We start from the raw sequence: 26242 nt of genomic DNA, 5'->3' as shown, positions 1-26242 counted from the left end.
GATTTTCATGTTATTTTTTGATTGATTTTGATATATCTTATGTAACTCTAGTTTAAATAAAATTTTCATAAAAATCACTATTGTGGAAGTGAATTAAGCTTGCCATCCTTAAGTAGTTTTTGCTGTTGGTGCAAGCTTTTGCATATTATTGCATTTGTTTCTTTGATAGGAATATTTTGCAATATTTTTTGGGGCATTTGAGATTATACCACAAAATTTAGCACAGAGGGCGCCTTCATAAAAATCCAGTTATTTGGTATCTTAAAAACCCTTTGGCCTTAGTTTGTCTTCTCAGTACCTTGTAAAAGATTTGACACTTTACAATACTGACAAAATTTGTGGGGGGGGGTTGTGTTAAGGTAGCAAGGGACAGTTTCGAATAAAGTACCCGTCAATATTTTTGTAAAATTGAGAGTTGCTGTACTAGAAGGCTTATGGGTGTTGCTAAAATTCATGAAATGATTTTTAATGATTATCATTAGTTAGAGGGGTGTCTGTTGTTGAAATTGATATGCAATATGTAGGCCCCTTATGTTAGGTACATGAGAATCAGAAGTAAAATGCGAAACCTGCGGCTATGACTGTTGTGCTGACTTTACACAGTGAAATTGCAAGTTACAGACGGGAGGTAAAATAACACGAAAAGTAGGTGGATGGGACATTGAAAACTATACACCGGTAAGTTTGTGACATGTGATAGTGCAGCATGCACGCAGTACGGAAGGTCAACCCTCTGCAGGGAATTAGCTGGGGGAGGTCTAAAAAGCTGAAAAATCATGAAAAATGAGCAAAATATGAAAGGGTCAAAATCTCATAAAAACCAATATGTAGAGAATTTTACAGGTTTTGATTAGTAATTTTCTTCAGAAATTGGTGATTGGCCTTATAAAGAGTGAATTAAAGGTATTTGTGCTGAATGGGAACTGAGGAAATTCTAGTTACAGAGTTCCGAAGACATGCATCCCTTGGCTACAATGAATTGTATAAAAAAAAACTGTCCCCTGCCACCTTCAAGACTACATGGTATTTTCATATATCTCCTTTAAGTGTAATTTTGAGTGGATTTTGTACCATAAGTAATACATTTTGTGAAAATGGATGATTTTCTTGGCTATAGATGTCATGACATGATTTATTAGCTAAAATATTCAAGGGGAGTACATGTAACTCCCTCTTAAATGTGTAGAATGACCACCACTAGAGTAAATTGGCTTAGAGAGTAGGCATTTCCTATCCTGATGACAATTAATAGGCTTAAGTTAATTACTGAGATAAGAATAAATACTTTAAAACAGTTTTTATTAATTAAATCATTAAATTTATGAATTTGCAGCCATTTTGCTGTCTGATTTTATGAAATAACATTAATCCACCTGACTTATATCACCCAATTTTTTTAAAACAGCATATTTTTTTTTTCAAATGAACTTTACATGTAGACAAATGCAGTTATCAAAGTATACAATATGTCAAAAAACTCAAGTTTTTGCTCCTTCCTATCAAAAAATGGTATTTTAGATGTATTTACAGAATTGAAAAAGCCACCCCTTCTTTCCAATGGACTCCATTACCATTACATGTAGGATATGTAAATGTACATTTGACCTTGAAATAACATCTGCTATGATAATTATACCCCCGCAAACGAAGTTTAGGGGGGTATATTGGTTTCACCCTGTCCGTCTGTCCGTCTGTCTGTCCGTCCGTCTGTCCGTCTGTCTGTCCGTCCGTCTGTCTGTAGACGCAACTTTGTCCCCCCTATAGAATTTTTTATTACTGCATGGAACAGTTTGAAAATTTGTACATATGTTGAACACCATCTGAAGATGTGCACCTGCAATTTTTTTTAAGATCAGACAAGATTTAATGATTTTATGACAGTTTTCATTTTCCTTATTCTATATATTGTACACTAATGTTGAAAAGTAAGGGAGGTAATCCTTACAGATTTTATTAATTAATTAATAGAAAACACTCTAAAATATATTTATATATATACATCCAGATGGAGTTTTTTGTCTTTATGCCTTAATTAATAATTTTTTTTTTATTTTTTATAAGTATTCTATCAACTGACAATGCAAAGTTTTTGTTTGTCAATGATAAATTCTTAGGAGCTAATAAGAACATCAAAGACAAGTGTGGCTGAATTCATTTGTCCCAAGGGAGCCATTATCTGAGCCATGGTTCAGATGGAGCATGTGTTTAGGGGAAATTGATAATCTGTAAAATGGGTGATGGTTTTGCGGCTATTTTAAAACTGTTTCATGTAAACCAAAAGGTCTATCATTATAAGGAAATAAATAATATAATTATTAATAAAGAAGTTAAACTATTTTTAGAGGTTGTTTAAATTTATTTGTCAAGTAAATTGATGAAGTGACCCTATTGGGCATTAATTTAAATGAAATTCAAAATTACTGATATGATTGTAGTGTTTTGGCAATTTTAAAATTGTTTGTACAGAGGGTTCCACTTAATCTGATAGCGGTTAATCGAATAATTCGGTTAATCTGATATAATATCAAAACACCGAACCATTTCTTATATATCCCTTTATATTTTTTTCCTGATAATCTGATAGGAAAAAAATGTCATTTTCGGTTAATCTGATAGGATTGTGACCGTGTAATAATGATTTCCCACCCTCTTACACCTGTATATTCCTTTGTTTAATTGGTTGATACCCCTCTTGTATACACAGTAACTCTTTACTGGGCATTAGTTACACTTCAACGCACACGGGTGGCTCCCTTCTTCGTAAGATGAAAGCTACCGACATCGATAGTTGTTCCGGATGAACGCACACAGGACTGACCTTACCTGTGTACACATTTTATTCTTTGTTTATTTATCAATTGCCTGTGTTAATTTCATGCAGGGCTTGCACCATTAAGAATTAAACATGTAATTTCTGAATCAAAAGTGACTGGCTTTGGAACATGTGACATCGAGGAAATTCTGATTACTTTCAATTTTACATCGGGGTAGAAAACTTTATAAATAAAATTCAAATAATTTTTTATCATGCATAATTAATTATTTAACAGCATTTTATATAACAGAAAAAGAATTAAAATAAATTGTCCAGGTGAAAAGAAAGACTGTTCAGACAATATGAGCCATTTCCTCTTATTACTTCCTGTCAAAATGGCGGCCACTTTGAAACCATCGTAATAAAGAGAAACATTTTCTTTTGAGCATTTACAAACAAAATAAAGACTAAAATGCTATTCCATTGCTAATGCAAGGTAAATTATTTCAATTCAAACTATTGACATACAGATTATATCTTTTCATTGATAAATTATGTCTTGGAAACAAGTTATATTTTATTCTATACCAAAATCAAAGACCACAAAAACGCTAAATCGGTTAATCTAATAATCGGTTAATCTGATAATTTTTCTCTGACAAATTGACTATCAGATTAAGCGGAACCCTCTGTAATATTAAATTTTCTTTTTTTACATATTTTTACATAGTATGGTAATTATGGTAATGTTTTGGGAGTTTATTAAATTTAACAAGTTCATCAAAGAAAATCATAGTCCTATGGGTTCAATTTTCTGATATGGAGTTCCATTGTGCCATAGGAGAAAGTGAGGAAAATTTGAAACAACTAATTGCATCTGTCAAGACTCTTATTAGAAAGATATTGAAAGTTTTATCAACAGAAGAGCATTGCTTGGCTACCGGTATTTTTATTCACTGCAAAGGGAGGGGTTATTGTCATTTTGTTGGTTTTTCTTTAAATCAATTAAATTAAAAAAATATATCATCAACTACATACATTTGTAAATGTATTACTGTTATAGATATGTATTTACAGTGAAATTCTGACAATTTTGATTTTAATTTTTCTTTGTTAACTAATTTTTTTTTTTTTTTTACAATTCTAGAAAAAAAATTTTGTGTGTGTTCCAAACCTTTATTATTCAATTCAATTATTTGTCCCATTTGAAATTAGCCTAGCGGGGGTATTAGTCCCATTAGGACAGTTCTAGTTACTCTTGAAATGAACAAAAAACAACATATTTTTACACTTTTATTGTATATATGCATAAAAAATGTAGAAAAACATGTAAAATCTGAACATTTCTCATGGAATTCTCGTCCGTCCCCAGGTACCCGGGTGTGTTTGAATTTCATTTTAATTAAACACACACTGACACATCACACTTGTAGGTCTTACTAATTTAGCAAAGTTAAAAGGAGACTAGAAACCAGGCTATATAAGATATCCACTAAATATGATTATAGGCTTAGTTTTTCATGAAAACAAGAAATCACATGTAGGGCGACATGACTTTTTGTGAATAAAAATGCTACAAATCATCCATTTACCAAAAAAGATCAATTTTAAATATCAGTGATGGTTGTTTTCAATTATGTGTAAGAAATGACTCAAGGAAACTGCCACAAGTTTCATAATATTAGGTTAAAGTGTTCAAACTAATGCTTCATGTGAAAATCAAAAGATAGGGGGAGGGTATACATGTAAAGGGATTTCTAAGTGATGTGATGCTTTTATCATGATAATATCAAGCAGATGTATGTAGTATTGAATAAGGTTTCTTATTTAAGGAGGTTGAACAACAGTTGACCTCTAAATGATTATGTAAAGATGCTTTATTTATGGAGAGCCCTGTGAATCTGTGTTAAATAGAGGAAAGTGGAAATGGTGGGTTCACTTAAATGGCCATATTTTTCTTAAACCTCAATGGAATTGGCAAAATGTGGTGTACTTTTTTTCAGAATAGCATAAGCTTTTTAATTTTAAGACAAGATGACTTTTCAGAGAATGTTATTGTATGTTAAAGGTAGCAAGGGACAGTTTCGAATAAAGTACCCGTCAATATTTTTGTAAAATTGAGAGTTGCTGTACTAGAAGGCTTATGGGTGTTGCTAAAATTCATGAAATGATTTTTAATGATTATCATTAGTTAGAGGGGTGTCTGTTGTTGAAATTGATATGCAATATGTAGGCCCCTTATGTTAGGTACATGAGAATCAGAAGTAAAATGCGAAACCTGCGGCTATGACTGTTGTGCTGACTTTACACAGTGAAATTGCAAGTTACAGACGGGAGGTAAAATAACACGAAAAGTAGGTGGATGGGACATTGAAAACTATACACCGGTAAGTTTGTGACATGTGATAGTGCAGCATGCACGCGGTACGGAAGGTCAACCCTCTGCAGGGAATTAGCTGGGGGAGGTCTAAAAAGCTGAAAAATCATGAAAAATGAGCAAAATATGAAAGGGTCAAAATCTCATAAAAACCAATATGTAGAGAATTTTACAGGTTTTGATAAGTAATTTTCTTCAGAAATTGGTGATTGGCCTTATAAAGAGTGAATTAAAGGTATTTGTGCTGAATGGGAACTGAGGAAATTCTAGTTACAGAGTTCCGAAGACATGCATCCCTTGGCTACAATGAATTGTATAAAAAAAACTGTCCCCTGCCACCTAAATTGTTTTCATTTTGAGTTCAATGTTGTAGGTGAGACTGGATCAGGAAAGTCTTCTTTTATTAACCTAGTTCTGGGATGTGAGCTGTTGCCCCATTCTCTTTTAAGCAACACCAACACAATTTGTGAAATACAATATGGAGAAAACTTCAAAGCCTGTTTCCATCTCACTGGGTCATCCAAAGAAGAGCATTCTTTTAAGAGCTTAGAAGAAATGCGACAATCCCTCAGCAATAAGATTCAGAAGAAAGGAGAGCAGAAGTCTCTATATAAAAGAGTGGAAATTTTTCTACCAAGTGATATTTTGAAGGTACTCAGATACATTAAATAGTTGAACTTGTGCATCAATAAAAAATTAGAGTAATGCTTGATCTTAAATTTTTTTAATATAAGTAATACATGATTGTAGCATCTTGAAATAAATAAAGCTGTTTTTGTACAGACAGGTTTGCTCATAGTGGACAGTCCTGGGATTGCTGACACAGGGGAGATGACAGACATTGTACTGGGTTATCTAATCAAAGCTTGTGCTTTTATTTATATCATCAACAGTGAAAATGCAGGAGGAGTTGCTCCAGATAGGGTAATTCTCTATTTTATAAACAAAGCCATTAAAAACATTTTGAGGTTATGATGAAATAGAATGACTTTAAAACAAATACATGTATAGGTCCTCCCTTAATTTTACCTCATTGTCGAATACCCACGGGTGATCGCGTCTTTTACTTATCACACGCTGATCCGACGATGTTTTAATTACCTAGGGACATTGAAAATTTGTGTTGGCTGTGCTATAGACAAAACAAGAAAAAGTGAAGACAATGTCTTGGGTAAAGGTTAGGATAACGTAATAAGGCAATTAAAATGCTCTCACAAATATAGGTTTGGGTTATAGAGGTTGTAAAAGAGTGTACAACATACCTGCAGTCACAAATACTTACCTGTTTTTATGCCTCTGCCATAAAATTGCCGGGGGCATATAGTAGTACTCTCTTCCGCTATTCCATTCTTCCATCATCATTAACATTCCCCTCATTATCTCAGCAACAGTAGCATTATACCTTCAACTCAATTTTGATATGTGGAAACACCAAAAGAACAAGCAGGTCAATCTCAAATTTTGTCCTGGTCAGATGACTTTTGACAGAGTTATGCCCCTTGAAATAAGAAAAAAAATTCAAATAATTTCAGTTTCCACTCTCCAACTTTTGAAGGGATGTATATGTGAAGTTGAAATTGCATAATACAGGTCTTTTGCCAGACAGTACAAGTCAAAATTGATTTTGGTTCTGGTCTGATGATTTTTGACAGAGTTATGCCCCTTGAATCACAATTTCCATCATTATCTCACAAATGTACTTAAAAAGAAATCGTCTTTGCAAACAAATGTGAAACTAGATATATGACTTTTGAAATTTGGCTGCCCATGGATTTAACGACACATCTAGTTTAAAATTGAATTCATACTTTATAACAATGTTTCATTTCATTTCAGCTACAACATCTCTTTAAGAAAGTTGTGGAAAAGGTTTTTCGTGATGAGCAGGACTACCGATCTACTTGTGCTATGTTTATCTGTAACAAATGGGACCAGGTAAGCCAAACATATGTTCAAGTAAAAATATGGGCATCGTCTCTACATACCCGGTACATGCTGTTGATAGAGATTGCATGGATTTAAGCAGTTATTAGATGAGAGGTGTTTTTGAATGTACCTGTAATTCTAAACTAGATCAGAACAAGATGTATAACTATACCATGAAATCTTACCAGGTGCCATATGAAGAGAGGAGCAAGGTTTATCAGGACACAGTCAAAAAGCTGTGTTCAGAGTCCACTGGCTGGCCAAATTGTACAGAGGACCAAATATTTCGCCTTTCAACAAAGGAAGCTATGTTCATACAGGACACCCCAGAGAGATATATTGTGGGTCACTTTGCTGCTGTCCTACATAAGATCAATGGCCTCATTCCAGAGAGTAGGCACATTCTTCTGATAAACTCAGCAAGGTTTGTCTGTGTTAAAAATTTACTTAGAATAAAACAGAACTGAATGTTATTTACTTTGTTTTTCAAATGAAGAGCAAATGCAAAAAAACATGAATTAGAACACAGATACATTTATGGAGGGGGACAGAGAACTTTTGGTTTTGTTTCACAGAAAAAATCTTTAAGGTCTTTCATTTATTTCAGATTTTTGCAGCAGGTATTGGATAAGGCAGCCATGTTTATAGAGACAAGTCTTTCTGATGTGAATTTGTCCCAAGAAGAGAGGATGATAAAAAACAAGGAAACTCTGGAGGATCTAACCAAACTAAGGAAGGATGTCAATGAGTTCTTTGAAAAAGAAAAGAACAATTTCGATAAAGGTCTGGAAAAGATTATCAGAGACCTAAGAGATCATTTAAGGAGTAAGGAGACTGTGAGTGCTCTGTGTGATTTTACTCATTCCATGGATACTGCTGGTGTGAAGTGGAAAGAGGCGACAATCAAAGTCAGGATCAAACTGTATGACAGCATCACAGAGGAGATCCAGAGATGGGAAACTCAAAACAAGAAACTGGAAATACTTGGCTCAGGAATGGCAAAACAGTTTCAACAAAAGTTTCCTGATTTTGATTCCAAATTGTTTAATTTGCAGAAGAGATACATTCAGCATAGTAAGTCTGGGAAAATGGTTGCCGAAGATGAAGAACCGTTTGTACCAGTGATAGTAGCCGAAAAGTTTGACAACATAAATTTAGGATTGAAAGTTTTGATGGGAATTTCCATTTCTCCTGTGTTATTGATTGGTGCTATTATTCGGTTACCAGTTTGGGGAATAAAAGAGTTGGCTAGAAAGGTCAAAGGTCATATGTTGGAAAAAGAATATGACACGGACCCCAAGGTTTCCCTACGGAAGTATGCAGAAAGCATTCTTGAATCCACAAGTGATCCCATCAAGATGAAGCCAATTATGGAGAATGAAGTTTCTCCAATGTTTCAGTACTTAGACAATCAGAGAAGAAGAGTTTTACAACAAATTGAGGCTGAATTAAATCTGTTAGACAAAAGAAAGGAAGAGAAAGAAACCAGAGAATTCATAGCCAAAAACTGCTCTAGCCAAAAAGTCAGATTCGAAAGACTTAGAAGGAGACTGACATATTTTTATAAGATTGAGTTAATGAAAAACTCGTACAAGAAATTATCTGAATTTGAACTTGAGGAAACTTTGTACCAGGGTTTGTTTGGAGAAGTTTGCAAAGTTTTGCCCAAAGTTGAAACAGATCATCATTTAGAAGCAGTAGTTGTAAAGAACAAGCATAGGATAGATGGTGTAAATATCATGGAACACATGAGAGTTGAGGAGGCATACAGGTATAATAGGGATAAAATGATAGCACTCAAATTTGGTACTGAACAATGCATTTACAGAAGCAATTTTTTATGCTTTTTTAGACCAGCAACTAAAAAAACCCACACACATAGCCATAAAAATTTGATTGACATTAGATGTTGCTCTTACAAGTACTTTAAATTTAAACAGCTTATGCTTCTGAATGCTTTTTCTGAAGATAAGCCAAGATAGCAAATAGGTTGCCAGTAAACAAATAATGTTTTATAAAACTTCCATGTAAGTGTTTGTTTTGGTTGAACGTTTTTCTCATTGAATAATTAGAAAGTACTGTATAATCAATTTTGTTTGCAGATCAAAAAGGTTTGTGTACAACATGCCATGCATTTCCATGATGTTAGAAAGCTCTTCAGAACATCATTTTTTCTGGCCAGTCCTTTCGCTTCCAAAGTGCAGCTTTAGAAGCTTTGTTAAGTCAAAACTAATTAACCCAGAAGAAAAAACGCAGACCTTGTATACCTACATTGAGCCAGTGATCAGTGGCCTGGACTTCTTGCACACCAAGAAACTGGTCCATGTGGATGTCTCCCAGGATTCTGTAATGGTAAGCAAACATTTTGTAGCATGCACCAATTCTTTTTAATCTAAAACATTCGACTGTCATTTACCATATAGGTGTGACTGTTATGTCAACTGTTGAGAAAAAAATTGTTATATTTTCATTGGAGTCTGAAAATATAATGCAAGATAATATATATAAGCATTTTTTGTTTGAAAATTGTTTGTTTTGTTTTGACCCACTCTTTCACAAAAGTAAAATGACTAATGTATTGTTAATGAATTTTGAGCTATTCATTCAGTAGAGACCATTAAGTGGACTGTGATACAATCATCAATATTCATTGAATACTAATTTTTATGTGGATTTTACTGTTTATGTGACTAAAATTAAATGTTCAGTGAAGTGCAATTTCTCATAACATATTGGTTTGATCATTGGCCACAAATTTATGAATCCTTGAAACTGTATTCTCCACTAAACTCACGAAAATGGATACTCACAAATGTTAATGAAACCACAGTACATGTATATAGACTGATTTGTCAACATGTTAATGTTGTTTCTGTTGATGGCTTTTATCAGGTTGATCAAAATGACAGAGTAAAACTGATGCACATCACATATCCCCAGAAGTTGGATCTCAGCCTGTTTCCAGAGGCTTCAACAGAACTAGAGCAGTTTGTCCACTTCCATTGGGAAACCATGTCGGCATCATCACAACGAGAATACAGCTTTCAACATGACATGTACGGTGTTGGCCTGATGATGTGGGAAATCTGGACAGGTCAGAAGGCATTCCAGCAAGTGGTTACAGGGCTGGAGCCAAGGACTCTGCTCCAGTTCATCAGGTTTTTATCTATGAACAAGAACTCCCTCAGATTGGGTGTAGAGGATGGTTTGGGAATTCTTGCTGTCAACGCCTGGAATGACTGCATCATAAAGTGTCAGAACCTTTCAATAAATGCAGCAGATCTACTCAACACCTTAGCTCCCTGCAAAAACAGTACCTTTGACTATTCACATGCTCAAGCTCCTTTATATAGTAGGTGAATTTCAAACCCAATACTGTCATCAATGTAGCTAATGGGCTGGACCCATTCTTTGGCAAAATGGTGGCCATCCCAATTGTTGTCAGCTGCTCTAATGATGCAAAGAACTACATACTTGAACTTACTTTGGAAAAATTTTGTGTGTTCAGATTTTACATTTTTATACACTGTACATGTATGTCACATATTGTCTTTTGTAATAAGTTTTACACTGTCATGTATATTTTACATGCAATATATTTATTTTTACTACACAGATGTGGTACAAGTTTCTCTTTTCAATAGTGCTTTCCATGAAGTATTTGAAAATGCAGGTTATTGAATGGACAGGTGCATATAATACATTGTCATGCAGTTTTCAACTCACCTCCTAGAATCCTGGGGAGTTTAAGTGATTGACTGATATGGCATCCCATGTAAAAAAATTTTGAACAGGTCTAAAGAGTCTATAAAGTTCTACCAGATATTTGTAATACAGCTGCATAAATGATGCATCTAGGGTTTTATTATACCAGGTAGGTTTCAAAATGTATTTTGTACCATAGACACATGTCTGTGTTTTGACAAATATTTTGTAGATAAATGATAGGTTAAACTTTTGGCTTTTGGGAGCAGGTAAAATATTTTGCATTTTCTCTTTGAGCCACATTTTTGAGTCTGCTAAACACTCTTCTTTCCATGGCTATACGACCACATAAAGCATAAAGAACGTGAATATTCTCATGTTCTAAGCCCCAACTTCAGCAGCAATTTGTAAGTAAACTGCCATTGGATAATCAAAGGTCAATATGGAATATGCTTTGCTCACAGTAGTCAATATGTAATTTGATACAAGATATTCTTTTTGTGATCAACTACAGCCTGATGGAAGAGTTCATATCAATATTGGCAATCATAAAGATTAAGGAAATGGTCTATTCCTTAGCATTTACCAGTTAAAATCTCCCACAAAGTAAAGTAACTCTTAATCGATAAGACCAAAAATGATAGAATGGAGTACATTACAAGTCATATGTGGCTTACATTTTCAAAATGAATAAACAATTTGAAGTCTTAAAAGCAGGCTTTTTATGAGGAAGCTATTTTTCGTGGTACATTTGTTTAAATATATTTTCAGAGGTTTTTTTCTCCCTGTAGAGTGAAGATTATAATTATGTGAAGTACTGTAGTGTCATCATTATTCACTGAATACCAGTTTTCAAGGATTTCGTGGCTCTGTTCATCCGCAAATAAAATCTTCACTGAAGCACAATATCTAATTACATGTACATATTGTATTAACAGCATCATTGGCTACAATTTTAGTTATCCTTGTAACTGTGCTTTTCACTAAATCCACGATGCACATGAATACTGATGAAACATTAGCAAATGTTTTTACAGTACTACATAGACAGTATACTGGCATGTAAACTGACACATTCTATCACACAAACCCAATACCTAATAGAATCTAATTACAAACACGAACTGGTTCATCTCCATTCACTTTATTAATTAAATAAACAGACACATGATTTGCATATGTGACATGTATCTTCCAGTAGACATATTATGTTGGTATAAGAACAAATATTGCACAGTAACAACCTAATAATAAGTACATATATAATAGCAGCAAACATTGTCCACATTCATGTACTATAGCACTGCTTAACTCAAAGTAATACTGGGAATATTTGTTTTATGTTGTATCATTTGAACAAAAGAATTTTGGCTAGTGACATAAGAAGCTACAATATACATATAAATTACATGTAATAATATATAGATATTTTCTTTAAAAAAAAAACTTAAGCTATTAATGAGACATCAGAAAATCTGTGTAGCTTCATATTCTTTAACAAACAGAAATTCAACAACTACAAAATAAAGGAATGCATGAAAAATTTCCAAACAATGCATTTTCATTTTTAAGAATTGTACTTTTTAGACTTCGATGCTGCCAAGTACACAAGAGAAAATTGCTAATTTAATAAAATGATTTTAAACATGCTGCAGTCCGTTGTAACTAAATGTGCATGTACTTACACATGGTAGTAAACTAGAGTACACTAAATTGTAGAGAAAAGAACACACTGTATGACTGGGGACAGTGATGCTGTATGTGGGAGGGCCTCTAAAGCTACAGGACTTCATACAGCATTGCTGTGCAGCAAAACATTTCACAGATGTACATCAAACGTTCAGCAAGAACACATTTGCCTTATTACTGGTTATTTACCCACTACACACATTGTGAACAAAATTGGTAAATGCATTCAAGTTACCTCCTTCCCCATAGTTTTATTTTCTACTCAATGATACTTAGGAATAAGGTTACTAAGGCTTGTGATCAAATGGCTCTAATGTTAAAATTCTTCAATGAAGATTTATTATTGTTCACAATAAGCTATTAAAGTACTGGAAAATTTTTACTTTAAAATGTAAGAGTTAAATTTACAAAGTAAATGATGTATTTGATCAGATAGCACAACCAAAATATACATGTAGCTATGCCAAATATAATATCCAGACATCCCCCATCTTGGGGATACTAATAAAAGGTGGTAGAATAGCATGCATTGTGTAATAACTGATGTATCATCTCTACACTGAAACTCCAAACAATGTTAAACACTCATACTAAACATGAACTTAATTATTTTGAAACATTACATCATCACGACTTAGAAAGATAACGAAGAATGAGAACAGTGGAATAATGAAGAATCTGTTCCCTGGTATACATGTACATCACAGACACAGTCAATATTATCCATCAGTCAGCTGGTTACCCAGACAACAGTTATAAAACCTTTGTGACATCTGACTCTTTCAAGTAAAATCAGGCTAAACTAGCATTGTTTTTATTTCATCAAGCACGTTAGATAATAAACTCCCATCTGTACTCTTGCCATCAATTTTTATACTATCATTAACCTGGAAAAAAAAATAGATTCATTATAATTCATAATACATGTATATTTCGGTTTTCTTTCAGATTTTCAATTTTCTATCTACATGTATGCTAACTGCCATGACATACCATTTTTACAAGAAGACATATATGATGACCTTGCATGGATTTACTATACACAGAGGCGCTCTTTTCAACTTGCTCCACAACTGTTGATAAAATCAAAACAATAAAATAATAATGCAAGACAACATACAATAAAGGAATTGGTATATTTTTTTCTTTATACACGTACATAAATATTAGGAAATTCAATTGTAAATGTGTTTTGGCACATACATTTTTTTAGCAAACCACAAAATTCATACGACCAGTGATTACTATTAACGCTTTACCTCTAAAATGATGATAGAAGCAGACTTTGGCTAGAACGACTGGGAATTCAGAATCCTGCGGTGTGAACTGTATAGAAGATTTTTCTGTGAGATCTCCACTCTCCAGGAGGGAAGTGAAATTAGATCTGTGATAATAAACAAAAGCTTTATATGACACCATTTCTACCAACACATCTTTGCCATGACACACATACATGTACATTTACATAGATTGGTTGAGACAAGACTGTGGTAATCTCATTTTCATTGAAGGGTCCTCATCTCACCGCGAGTTCACTTTTAATCCTAGTATATCACAAGATGGCAATTTAAGTGCATAAGTTAAATTATTCATCAACCCTGCCAAAATGCACAAAAAGTAAATCTCCCTTACCCTTTACATGGTGTTGCGACTAGGAAAGAGCTACATGGAAAGGTCAATTTAAAATCTATTTTTTCATGAGTGGATCCTTCATCCATCTACATAATAAAAATGAAGTGTATTAAATAAAGATAACATAGTTCAAAATAATATTTTTATCAAATTATGTATCTGACAGATAGACAATCAAAAAACATTTTTTATCAATTCATATATGTCATACACCAGTACCTTAACAATATATGTCAGTGTTCCTTTCAGTTTTTGGGGAACTTTAATCTCTTGAATGTTAAAGGCAAATTGTCCCTCATTTTGAGCACTGGGCAGCAGTATAAAGGGAACTTTGATGGCATCATGATGAGAACTACCCATCTACAAAAAAAAAACCCAACTTATCCCTAAAAGCTTGTAAACTTAATGAAATTAATATTAAAGATACTTTCTATGTTCAACTTAACAATTCAATTTAATGATGCTTTTCTGGCAAATAAAGCCACTTTAGAGTATATTGCTTGAATATAAACAAAACTTACAGATCTTATTAACTTTAAGTTCATGGTGTCCATGACATTAAATTCTAAATCCTTGATGGTATGGTCAGTAAGATTGGAAAAGACTACAGAGACAATGACCTGGTCTCCTCTCTGGTGACTAGCTCGGATGTCACAAGTCTACAGGAAAAAAAATCATTATATTACAGTAACAACAAGCTTTTCAACAATACATTTGGTATTTATCATTTGTGGATCTCCATACAAGTATTTGAAGAATGATATCAACACATACCATTTTTATGGAATTATTTTCCCCTAAGGTTACATATGATGACATAGGCTGCAAAATAAAAAGGAAGCTTCAATGAGGAAATTTCACTTCATAGTAATTAATTACACTATTCATGCAATATCTTAAGAGATGAAAATTAATTCATGAATTGTCATTATATTTTTCACATCAGTCTTTACTTTAGAACATAAATAACTGGTAAACACACATTTCAGAGCATCAAGTTAAAAGTTGAGTACTTAAAAGTACTTAAAAGGCACTGGTATATGTACATTTATAGTTCAAACAATTCATATTAAGTATACACAGGATCTTAATTCTGATAAACTCTGTGAAAATCCTGAAACTAACCGGAAGCTGAACTGCCACAGGTGTTTCCGCCTGAGAAGGGGGCACCTGTTCCTTAGAGGGAGTAGTGATTCCTTCAGCCTCCTCATAGTCAGCTCTCAATAACTTCTTGTCCTTTTTACTTTTCTTTTCTTTTTTAGCCTTCTTCTCTTTCTTTTTCTTTGTTTTCTGATAACAAAGAATAACAGATAATAGTCATACTTTACATAAGGGGATGATTCTCATGAAATCCTTTCTCACTCTCCACTAAAGAATGATCACATCCTTGTTACCTTTTCTTTTTGGCTGTCCTCCTCACTTGACACATTTGCATACTCTACATTAACTTCAGGAGTTTTTATTTCAACTTCTGTGGATTTAGCAGCTGATGTAGAATCATTATTCATCCAGAAATCTAAATCATTGTCCTACAAGACAAAGGCAGAAAAAATTATCCTATTATATAAGCAAGCACCTCTAGCAAAGCTTCAATTTTGTATAAATCTCTAGCCTGCAGTGCAGTAACTGCTACCTTTTCTTGCTCTGTTTTTCCTTGTTCAGGAGACTGTGGAAGACCGTTGGCAATGGGGGCGTGCTCTGGGGAGCCATCATCCTCCATGAGGAGGTTAGAAGCAGAACCTGAAGCTTCTTCACTTTTCTGCTTCTTTTTAGACTTCTGCAAGTTAACATTTAAATGGGTTTGTAAAAAGTATATTGGTATGCCTGTTAAAATCACTTCAGAAACAAAGATATGGGTTCAAACATTATCTCATGAATATAATATGGTGTACTAGTATGTATGGTTAGATTACAATAAACAAACAATAAAATGGATTCAAACATTATCTTATGAACATTAAGTGTGTTGGTACTGGTACATTTATGAATTGTAAAACTAGAAACAAAAAAATCTTCTTTATACTTCGTATACGTTATCATTGTACACAAACCTTCTCTTTCCCGTCTTTACGATGTTTCTTTTTGTCTTCCTTGTCCTTCACCTTCTTGTGTTTTTTCTTTGGTTTGACCTCTTCACCTTCCACATCCACCATATCTCCCGATTCCAAGACTATTCTGTGTGTTCGGACAGGCAAAACCTCGTCATCTCTTAAAGGCCTGTCAAACAAACATAAGTTTTTGAGTTACATGTACATGCAGATTTGAAAGAAAATGTCCAAGTGAACAGTTTAACATTAGATCTATATTTTTCCAAATCACAAGGTATAAAATTTAATACATGTAGTTTCAACCTTGATGTCAATTTTTTTTTTTCATATACTTCATCAGTGATTCAATTTTCATGATGCATAGCATCATGAGCATACACTTTTCCCTCTATAACTTTATCTAGTCAGAATACAAGATAGTGACTATTTTACATGTATCTAAAACCAGTGGAAACATAGAAGCATCTTTTAAATTGAAATAACACCAGGTGTCTTACTTGTCCAAGTCCATATCCAAACGTTTGAAAGGATCAGATGTCTTTCTGTCATCCTCTTTGTCAGATGTATTGGCACCCTGCCAAACAAAAACAAAGGTTTAAATCTTCAATTACCAGTCTGTCATGAGATTTGGAACAATTTAGTTTTTATTATTATTATTTGTACATAGTCAAGTACAAATGGGACATCAAAAAGGAGATTCCAGCAGAGTCTAAGTATTAAAAACAACCTGTTGTGTTACTCTATAAATCCATTAAACTTTAAAGAATATAGACTTGCAAATCAAATGTTCTGTCATTTACTGATTTCTGCTTTCTTTCAATGTGGATTTTACAATGCAAATGAGGTCATTATCCTTGCATTTCATCATTCCTTAATAACGGGGGGGGGGGGGGGGGGGGGGGGGGGGGGGGGCAGTGACCCTACCAGCTCTTATCCATTCCTTGCAAGGAATGGCAAGGCTCTTAGACAATGATCTACCCATAATGCCCCTGAGACAGGAAACTCACCTCGGGCATGTCCACCAGTGTGCTGACTGTGTGTTGAACAGGAACATCCTCATCCGACTCTACCACTGGCTGTCCTTTCTTCTTCTTTTTGGTTTTACCATGCTTAGTCTTCTTCCTCGATTTCTCACGGTCTTGTGAGGCCAGCTTCAGATATTTGTCTGATGATGCTAGTCCTATGGAAAAATAAAATATTCAACATATTTTCAAAGCATTCAGCAAGATCTTGGTAACAAAACAAAAATCTTATGCACTGTAACAGTTTTCTTGTCATGCATAATTTTTTTTAAAGCACAGTGTTTTATTGAAGATTTGGTTTAAGGAAAATTACATACTTAACTTTTATTACAATAAAGGTTCACAATTACCATCAGTTTAAATATTGCAAGTATCTGGAGGAAGTTGTCCCCAAACCCTTACCTGGTACATGGAGAGGGACAGTTAGGTCAATCTGCATCACAGGACTTTCTTCTGCTTCTTCAACAGCAGCAGATTTCTAAAATCAACAAGTCAGTCGGTTTTATTCAGGACAAAGTAATTAATATAAATTTCGTATCTGATGATAAACAGGTAGTTTTCAAGCTTTCAATATTTTTGTACCTTTGGTTTGTTTTCCATTCTTAAATAGTGTGGATTATGCATTTGCTCCATCTTCCTCTGTTCTCTTCTCTAGAATTAAATTACAAATGTAACAAAACAGGAAATGCTTAAAATATTACTGTCACAATATTTCAATGTCTTTTATTATGGAGTATTTCCTACCTTTTCTAGTTCTTCCTCTGTAAGCTCTGGAACATTCTTTTTCTCCTCCTTATAGAAAGACCTGTAAGCGAAAACATCTGTGTTATTTCAGAGCTTAACAAAATGATAATGCATTTTCAAAAGTAATAAGACATCAAAGTCTGATGAACTTCATATCTGTAGAATTCATATTCCTTATGTAAACAAATCCTTATGCTGTTTCATAATACAAGAATGACTCTTTTAGTCCACATACTTGGAATCATCATGATTGATGGCAAATATGGAAGTAGTGGGCTCGTCCTCTGAAGAACTCTCTGACAATGGCTCATTAATCCACTTGTCCAAGTCCAATCTGTGATAAATAGAATACAGCATGATTAGCTTTGTATTTACTGGTTCTCAATACCTCAACAGTGAGAAATTTTCAGTGAACTTAACAAACTATCTACCATTAGTTGCCATTTTATTAAGGTTCAAAGAATATGATCAGAGATTTATATAATTATTTTAGTTCCAATCTTAAATTTAGGCATGATGGACACCTTAGTATGTTATATTGAATTTAAAATGAAAATGCATATCTTATCTTAAAATATTCTGGTACAAATAACACAGCTGTAAGTTCTCTACTTACATGTATAATCTAATGCCATGCCATGATGTTGTAGAGAGATGACTGATTATTTTTAAAAACACATTGTATGTAGGCCTTACCCTTCAGGAACAGGCACTTTACGCTGAGCTTTAGGCGCCACAGGATTTAAATCTCCAGCAAACAAGCTAGACACTTCATCTCCAACTTTGGCATCCTTCTCTATCAGTTTCTGAACATACTTTACTAACTGTAGCATGCAACAGGCCTGTACAAGAAAGATAAAATAAAAATTGAGATTACGTTGCCTTCATGGTGCAGTTCAATGTCAAATTTGGGGGAGGAGTATAATTTGGTTGGTCCCAGTTTAATCCAGTATAACAGAGTACCTTAAATTTAACACAAATTATTTTCAAAATCCAAAACTGTGTCTATTTCAAGTTTTGATAACCATACCTTTTGTTCAAAACTACTTTCAATGTCTTACATGTACAAATCAAACAGAAAGAGACAGCAGAACTCACCCTTTCTTGGACCTCTAGATCAGCACTCTGTATGAATATGGGCAGCTTGTTGGTCAACAGCTGACAAAGCTCCTTCATGGTTTCCTGATCCTCGTTCTCCTCCGCAGACTTCAGAATGCTGCCAAACAACTTCATAATGTTCTGTACAAACACACTCTGTATGTGTCCAGGAAGTGTTGTTATCTTGGGTTTCAACATTGCTTCTAATGCCTCCCTTGGATTTTTCAGGTGCCTAGAAGTATCGATAAGATGATTATTATGATTGCCATTTTTATTTGGATGAGTCGATTAAATTTCATTAAAGGTTTTTGATAAATATTTGTTCTTGTTCTGTAAGTGAACATCTTTATGTAATAATTTTTGGGGTTTTTTTTAGAAGGGGTCTTTATTGTTATTTCTGTGCAAATGGTTTCCAATCGCTTACTGAGAAAACTCTCCACAGATCCACGCTGCTGCATACAAGACTTCACATATTCCATTCCTCTGAGAGTTATTGGCTAGGATATGTGAATTCTCCAGCAACAAGGCCTACAACAAATCTCCATTTTTCAGATTTCATATCAAAAGCTGTACAACAATGTATTGACAAATACATTAAATTTATTAAAAAAAGAAATTGCAACATTTTTCCAAGGAAGGAAGCTTGTCCTTACCATCTGTGACACAGCAAATGGTCGTATTGCCTGCACCCTGATGGCTACATCCAACATCTGTGAGGCGATCATTCGACCGTGTCTAGTTCCCTCCATTCTTGTCAACTCAACTAACACACTGACATACCTTAAATATTTATGTACATGTATAGAAACCAAAACCTTTGATGAAACATAAACAAAACAACTTGTAAATAAACATGTACTATAAAAACAATTTTTCTTTAAATATTTTCATATTCTCTCTCTAACAAAAACCAAGAAAAATGACCTTCAACAGCAACAAATACACAAAATTGGTTGGAATTTTCAGTAAGATAAATAATGCTTAGGCAAAAAATTTCTAAAAGAACCTTTCTGACTGCTTGCGCAGAGTTATCTAAATTTGACATACCATTCAAAGTTAGTGATATACTGGTAGTTGGACTGACTGGAGATTTCCACGATCTTGGCCAGTAGTTCATCCCTGTAGTGGGTTCCTTCAGCTTTATCCATGTGCACCATCAACTTCTTCGCTATCTCCATTAGGTTCTTCTTAGAAACCTGTTTTTGCAAACAAAAAAATGCCAATTATATCCACAACATCTTTAGATCATGGCTGTCTCAAAACTAACAATACGTAGATTACATTCAAAGTTTCAAAGAGAACCAAAGCCATTCAACATTCAAATATTTTTTTCTTTCTTTTCATAGAGTATAATTTGATATCTAGAATATTTCTGTTGAATTCCAAAGACCCCCTACCATTCCATAAATCAGGTCAAGGGCTCGTAATCTGATGGATTCATCCTTGTCATCCAAACATTGCAGAATCAAATCTTTGTGGGATTGGACACTCTTTGGGTGAGTGGCCAAAATCTTTGACATGGCCAAAAGTCCAAGATATTTCACTGAAATAACAACAAATACTTGATTAAGAGCAAGTATTCAAATCAAAATGTATTTTTAAGTATTATTTGCAAAATTGTGTTTTATACTTGATGGTATTTACATGTAACATTCACTCAAAGTTGAACTGGGCCTGATTCTATATTTTATACTCAACATTTGTATACAACGAAAATCAGATATGACTGAAAATGATTATTTTTATTTCAATGAAATTCACAAGATCAGCTGGAGAAATCGTTATTTCTTTTGAATTGTAAGATTGTTGTAAAATTTTAAGCCTTTTTGGCCATCATACAGCTCTGATGTTTGTGTCTGACATCACACTAATCATTACTTAAATACAAACAAACATCTTTCTTTGTTTTTTATACTAAACTGCAAATGCATTACATCTTAAAATGAGTTTTACTTACAATTTTGATCAGAGTCTTCTATCAAAATCCTTAATTTCTGTACGCAGAGCTATTCAAGAATATACAAAAATAAACACTGTAAATAAATTGGTTTCAAGAAAAAAATTTGTTTTTCAATAAAATTGAAGCCCTGCTTCATATATAGTGGACTGGATGTAAACTACAGTATATTCTATATACATCTCCCAACATGCATCAGTGTATTTCATTATATTCATAGCCAAGAAGTGTAACATGCCAAGGATTTCTGGGAATAAGATCGGAACCAAGGAACCAGTAAATGTAACAACTTCTCATTATATCAAGAACAAAATCAATGAAACTTTTAAAATAAATGAATATTCAAAGAATAATTCAAGTTGATACAAAATAAGCAATGATTGTTTGACAAATGAGGATAATTGAAACACAACAGGGCAATAAATTCCAAATCCCGCTAAAGGAGAAAAGTCAGCTAAATTGAAATGTCAAACATTCACTGCTTCCAGAAGCCCGCATTGAGTTACCTGAATTGAGGCGGTGTGATTGGGGATGCCTGAAGATATAGAAATGAGTACTGTAAGTAAAGGAAGAAAAACAATTATATCTCAATATTGTGCCAGCAGTAGTGTCCCTTGTGTATTCAACTCCAAGCAGTTATTGTTCCTGAATGCTCTGTCAAAGCAAACAATATAGTCCCACCACAATTATAGCAAGCTTAGTATGTGTACCAAGTATAAAGTACTAGTTTTACCTATTCAAGATTAATATATGCACAAGAAAAATTCCAACTTGGAGGAACTGGCCTCATTTAAAATTTCAACAAGATTTCACATTTTTTAACTGTCTGAACACATAGATACAATAAACATTCTTTTTAACTTTGCTTCAAGGCAATGAATACAAAGCAAACAATACAGACTTCATTTCAATAAGCAGTAACACGAATGTACAGGTACAACATTAAATTCATTATAGTGAGCAGTCATACACAATGTTTCAATCCTTATCAAAAACCAAATTGAGAATTATCCATGTCAGATATATAATGGTGGATTTCTAAATGTAGGTGAGAATGCATATGTTAACCAACAAATCATCTTACAATTTATATAAGATAAAAGTTACGATAATTACCAAATATTAAATTTTCCCTTGTCTTATATACACAAAATATTAATAACATCACTCTCTAAAGCAGTAATACTATATTCTATGGAAATATTTGACTTTGTATTTTGGAGAGGATTTACTTAGGCCATGTCTGTTACCCAATCCATTTGAATTTCAATAATAAAAGAAACTATGTTTATATTAGAAATATGTTTTTATGTGCAATTTTCTACGAATAAAATTTACAAAGCATGCTACTACAGAAATACATATACATGTGCTCTAAAAAACAAATATAAAAGGCACGACATAGTGATATTCTAAAACTGACAATCGCTTAGATGATGTGATACCAAAATTTCTAAGATAATTACTGCAGGCACAATATTTTTCTTCCATATACATATAGATCAATATTTATTTCAAGAGGAAGTTGAGTTTTCATCAATTAAAAAAAATGTACATGAACAACCAGAAGTGAAAAAAGGTACTTTATGGAGTAAAGCTTCCTCCTGACATTTTAGGTATAATCAAAAGTGTTAAAAATACACAAAATGAAAGAGGGAGTAAAAAAAAGTATATAAAAATAGAACTAAGAGAAAATACACCAACTCTATTCCCAAATTCTCTGTATTCAACAAACTAAATGAATGAAAACCAACAAAAGAAAGTGAAAATATTTGCAATAAAAACCACTCACCTGCTATAACTGTATTGATGCACTCATACAGAAGAGACATGGCTGAGGTGCTGTCAATTAAAGGTAAATCACTTAACTGTGAATTGAACCTGATCAATCAATCAAATATTCATACATTTTCATCATCTTAAAACCTTACCTATGGATTAAATTGGTTAATGGCTCTATAAGTTTTTTCCCTAGTCTGGGTTCCAGTGGAGTTAATGCACTAAACTAAAATTAAAAAAAAAACATACTGAGTTTTTAAAATTCCAATTCATAAATGCTCAAATAAATTTCACCTTTTTCATATTTTTCATAAATTGCTGACAGACAACATTGTAATCCAGTCACTGCTGGCTTCAACATTTCTTTGCAATAGCAAACTGGGTTGTCTGCATGTAGATATTATACTTACCAGTTTGATGATTTTAATGAGGACCCAGTTGTTTGAAGAACTGGTCATCAGCTTGAAGAAGAGAGGGGCCAGAGAGAGGTAGTTTTGTGGATTTTTCCTGGCCAACTCACAAATTACATTCACTGCAGCAGACTGTACACCTGTAAAATTTCATCATATTTTACATATGGATACACAGAATCAATTTCAAATTTTTCAAAGTCTACTTCATTAAGTGGTTTTGGGATTGCATTGTCTTGAGAGATTAACATGTAGATTAGAACTATGAATAAAAATACCCTACAAAGGACCTTAATATTTTTCAACAATAATCTTAACAATGAAATTGTATTAGTGATATAAATGCACTTGCGTACAATTTTTAAACATGTACAAAATAACTACATTGTGACAGTAATCTTGATAATATAATAGCCCGTGTGGTCATTATTTGGCAATAACAACATCTCATCAACATAGGACAAAATAATATACTTAACACAAAGTGTGCCCTTGAAATCAATAAAAGCATATAACCTGTGTCTGGATCCTCCAATTTTTCTTTAAGCCTTGGGAATGCAGGTCTTAATGCCTCTGGGAATTGCAGAAACACCTTATACATTATAAGTACAGCTTTCTTTCTTAAGTAAGGACGTGTGGATGTCATCTGGAATTTAATGTTTGATTTGAATTACAATTGAATCTCAAAAATTTTAATTAAGTGGCAGTATGTATTCGGTGAATCATTATGTAAAAATTTGTTCAGAGAACTATGCAATTTATAATATATAAAACACAGGGACTACATGTACATGTATAATATCAACTTACAAGAGTCATAATGTCATTGGCCAGATCTCTGGCGAGATCTGCAGTGACAAAACAAGCCAGTCCGGTCAGTGCTACCCCAGCATCATACATGTTCTGACTGCTCAGGTCCTACAGCGAGGGAGAGAAACAAGAATTAATTTACTGAGTATGCAACACCCTGAAGAGGGAAATACTGCCTTTAAATTTACATTTAATTTTTCAAAATTCACCCTTTCACTTACACAAACAGTTTTAACCTGTATACAAAGCATTTTGTTTAGTTGTATTCCAAATCATACATGTATTGATATACTAAAAATGTCCAAACTTAATCCTCAAAAAACTAACGTATTCACCCAAAAATAATTTGTATGCATAATGCATAAAGTGGTAAAATGGGATCAGTTATCAGCAAATAGCAACTCTTATTTAAAAAAAAAAATTTGCTACCTTTCGGATCATGTTGGTGGTCAGCATAAGAACATCTGTACTATCGTGGAAACTCTGTGCAGCAGCTAAATACCCAATCCTCTGTTTACAAAGAAGATAAGATCAAACTTATTTTGTTATATATAGATACAGATATATAGAGATGCATTTTCCTATAATTAATATACTGATACAATACACAAATCTAATGATCTTTGAATGAGGAACTCACCTTGAAGGTAAATTTGGTTGAACTCATGACTTCAATGATGTGGAAGGCAGCCCAGCTGATGTCATAGCCCAGCATTTGGAGCTGAAAGGGTCACAGATATAATTTTTAATTCTATAAAATAGAGTTGCCGGATCATTGAAACCTTAAAGGCCATATTTAATGAATAAAACATCTATAGAATTAGTTTCAATAATGCACTTTTAATAGAGATTCAAATAGAATAACATTTCTTCAACATCTTTTAGACATAAAACTATCACTATGAAGTAATTTGATTTTCTCTTTAAAGCTTCAAGTTGGAGATGAAAGTTATGCAATGTGTATGTCATGAATCATGTCATTTTTGTACAACTTACATACTTGTAAAAGCTTGTTGATATTTATAATCTTATGGAAACAATAAAACTTTACATCTGTTGAACAACAACTACATGTGCATGCATGAATGTTGGAAAATGATATGTAGTTACAAACATAGGCTTTCACAGTAAAAATTAGCAAGCTGTATGTACATGTACTTACATATTTATGTTTGTTTCGCATTTTACATTTTTCTGATAAGGTTTACATTTTCTTACATATAAAAGCTTGTTGACTGCATTGGCTTTCACGGCTTGGTTCTCCTGTCTTAACTCTTGTTTTATCTCATCAATACACTCTGCAATGTACTTTCCCTGAAAATAAAAAAATAATGTTGTATCCACCTGACAAGTAACATGTGCACATGTGCTTTCTGTATTTGTTGTACACCTTGTGAAGTTATTATTATATAATAACAGACCATTGCCTTTGTACCAGCTATTTTCAAGACTTTTAAGTTTCATAAATACTGTTCCACTTGTAGTACTCAAATGACAAGTAAAAGTCTGAGTTGAAAGTCAAAGTGAATGACAAAAATAGTTCTAGCCTCGGGATTAATGATAAACTATGGTCTTAAATAAGACAACCAAAATTCTTCTGAACATACTATACTAAAAATCTTTTATGTTGAAATAATTCATTTTACGAGGATTTAAATTTAAAAAGAAGAAAGTGCGTAACATGTATCCCTTGTAATGCATACTGTCCCTGATACTCTTCATTACAATTGGTTAGTATAGGAGTTGTCAAAAAGTGAGTCGACAACTGGACTATAGTGGACACATGTGGTCTTGCTCTCTTATCTGTATTATGACTAAAATGGCTACAAACACCCAATTATTTATTATTCCAATATTGTTGTATTCACGAACAGATGGAGAGTTCTCTGTAACTTCGTTGAAAACCTACACGCTATTCATATCATTTCACCGATCCATTACTAACTTCCTTTTAAAATTCAGTCTTATTTATTTTATTAGCGAAGCAAACGCCCCATAATCAAGATAATATTATCTCTATTTGTAAACAGTAGCTAATAATTTCAAGCTTCTAAATGATATCGATTTTATCATCCCACCTCATTCTCTTTGTGGTTGCGAATGCCTCGGACTAAATCTTGGAGATTTTTGTCCAACACTCGTTCTAGAGTGCCCTTTACTTTCTTAAGAGCCATGGTATCGCAGTATCCAAGTATATTAATAACACCGCTTCATACTTTCAACAGGAAACCAAAATGGATTCAATCTAAATCATGTGAGATGTTGACGTGTGGACTGGAAATGTACACAT

General features: G+C 33.4%; 2 protein-coding genes across 4 annotated transcripts in view; one reads left to right on the top strand and one right to left on the bottom strand.

Annotated features, from left to right (window-relative positions):
• The window catches only part of LOC105335524 (uncharacterized), a 16826-nt gene extending 4635 nt beyond the window's left edge, over window positions 1–12191 (top strand). Inside the window, exons 3-9 of one of the 2 annotated variants that reach the window (XM_011439439.4) lie at window positions 5506–5783; window positions 5916–6056; window positions 6969–7067; window positions 7247–7482; window positions 7666–8829; window positions 9161–9410; window positions 9951–12191. In XM_011439439.4, the coding sequence (XP_011437741.2) occupies window positions 5506–5783; window positions 5916–6056; window positions 6969–7067; window positions 7247–7482; window positions 7666–8829; window positions 9161–9410; window positions 9951–10418 (2636 nt within the window). In that variant the 3' untranslated portion in view covers window positions 10419–12191. The remainder of the gene's footprint in view (window positions 1–5505; window positions 5784–5915; window positions 6057–6968; window positions 7068–7246; window positions 7483–7665; window positions 8830–9160; window positions 9411–9950) is intronic. The other variant, XM_011439440.4, reaches the window with a different exon arrangement.
• LOC105335563 (AP-3 complex subunit delta-1) lies at window positions 11892–26242 on the bottom strand. Of its 2 annotated transcripts, none has more exons than XM_034458744.2 (34): window positions 26031–26242; window positions 25171–25266; window positions 24593–24673; window positions 24382–24462; window positions 23953–24060; window positions 23659–23788; window positions 23143–23282; window positions 22885–22958; window positions 22746–22795; window positions 21460–21509; window positions 20954–21002; window positions 20394–20539; window positions 20044–20192; window positions 19650–19776; window positions 19421–19524; window positions 18997–19228; window positions 18595–18740; window positions 18134–18232; window positions 17899–17959; window positions 17737–17805; window positions 17557–17632; window positions 17140–17312; window positions 16630–16706; window positions 16136–16301; window positions 15718–15861; window positions 15479–15613; window positions 15210–15374; window positions 14859–14906; window positions 14606–14743; window positions 14304–14444; window positions 14085–14170; window positions 13712–13836; window positions 13446–13525; window positions 11892–13339 (listed from the first exon to the last, which is right to left on the bottom strand). In XM_034458744.2, the coding sequence occupies exons 1-34, from the start codon at window positions 26124–26126 to the stop codon at window positions 13250–13252; spliced, it is 3732 nt and encodes a 1243-aa protein (XP_034314635.1). In that variant the 5' UTR covers window positions 26127–26242; the 3' UTR covers window positions 11892–13249. The 2 variants fall into 2 exon arrangements, with proteins under 2 accessions (XP_034314635.1, XP_034314637.1); XM_034458746.2 differs by having other exon boundaries at window positions 21460–21488.

This window comes from Magallana gigas, chromosome 7 (assembly GCF_963853765.1).
Source record: "Magallana gigas chromosome 7, xbMagGiga1.1, whole genome shotgun sequence".
Taxonomy (NCBI): Eukaryota; Metazoa; Mollusca; class Bivalvia; order Ostreida; family Ostreidae; genus Magallana; species Magallana gigas.
This window is presented reverse-complemented; position numbering and strand designations above follow the sequence as displayed.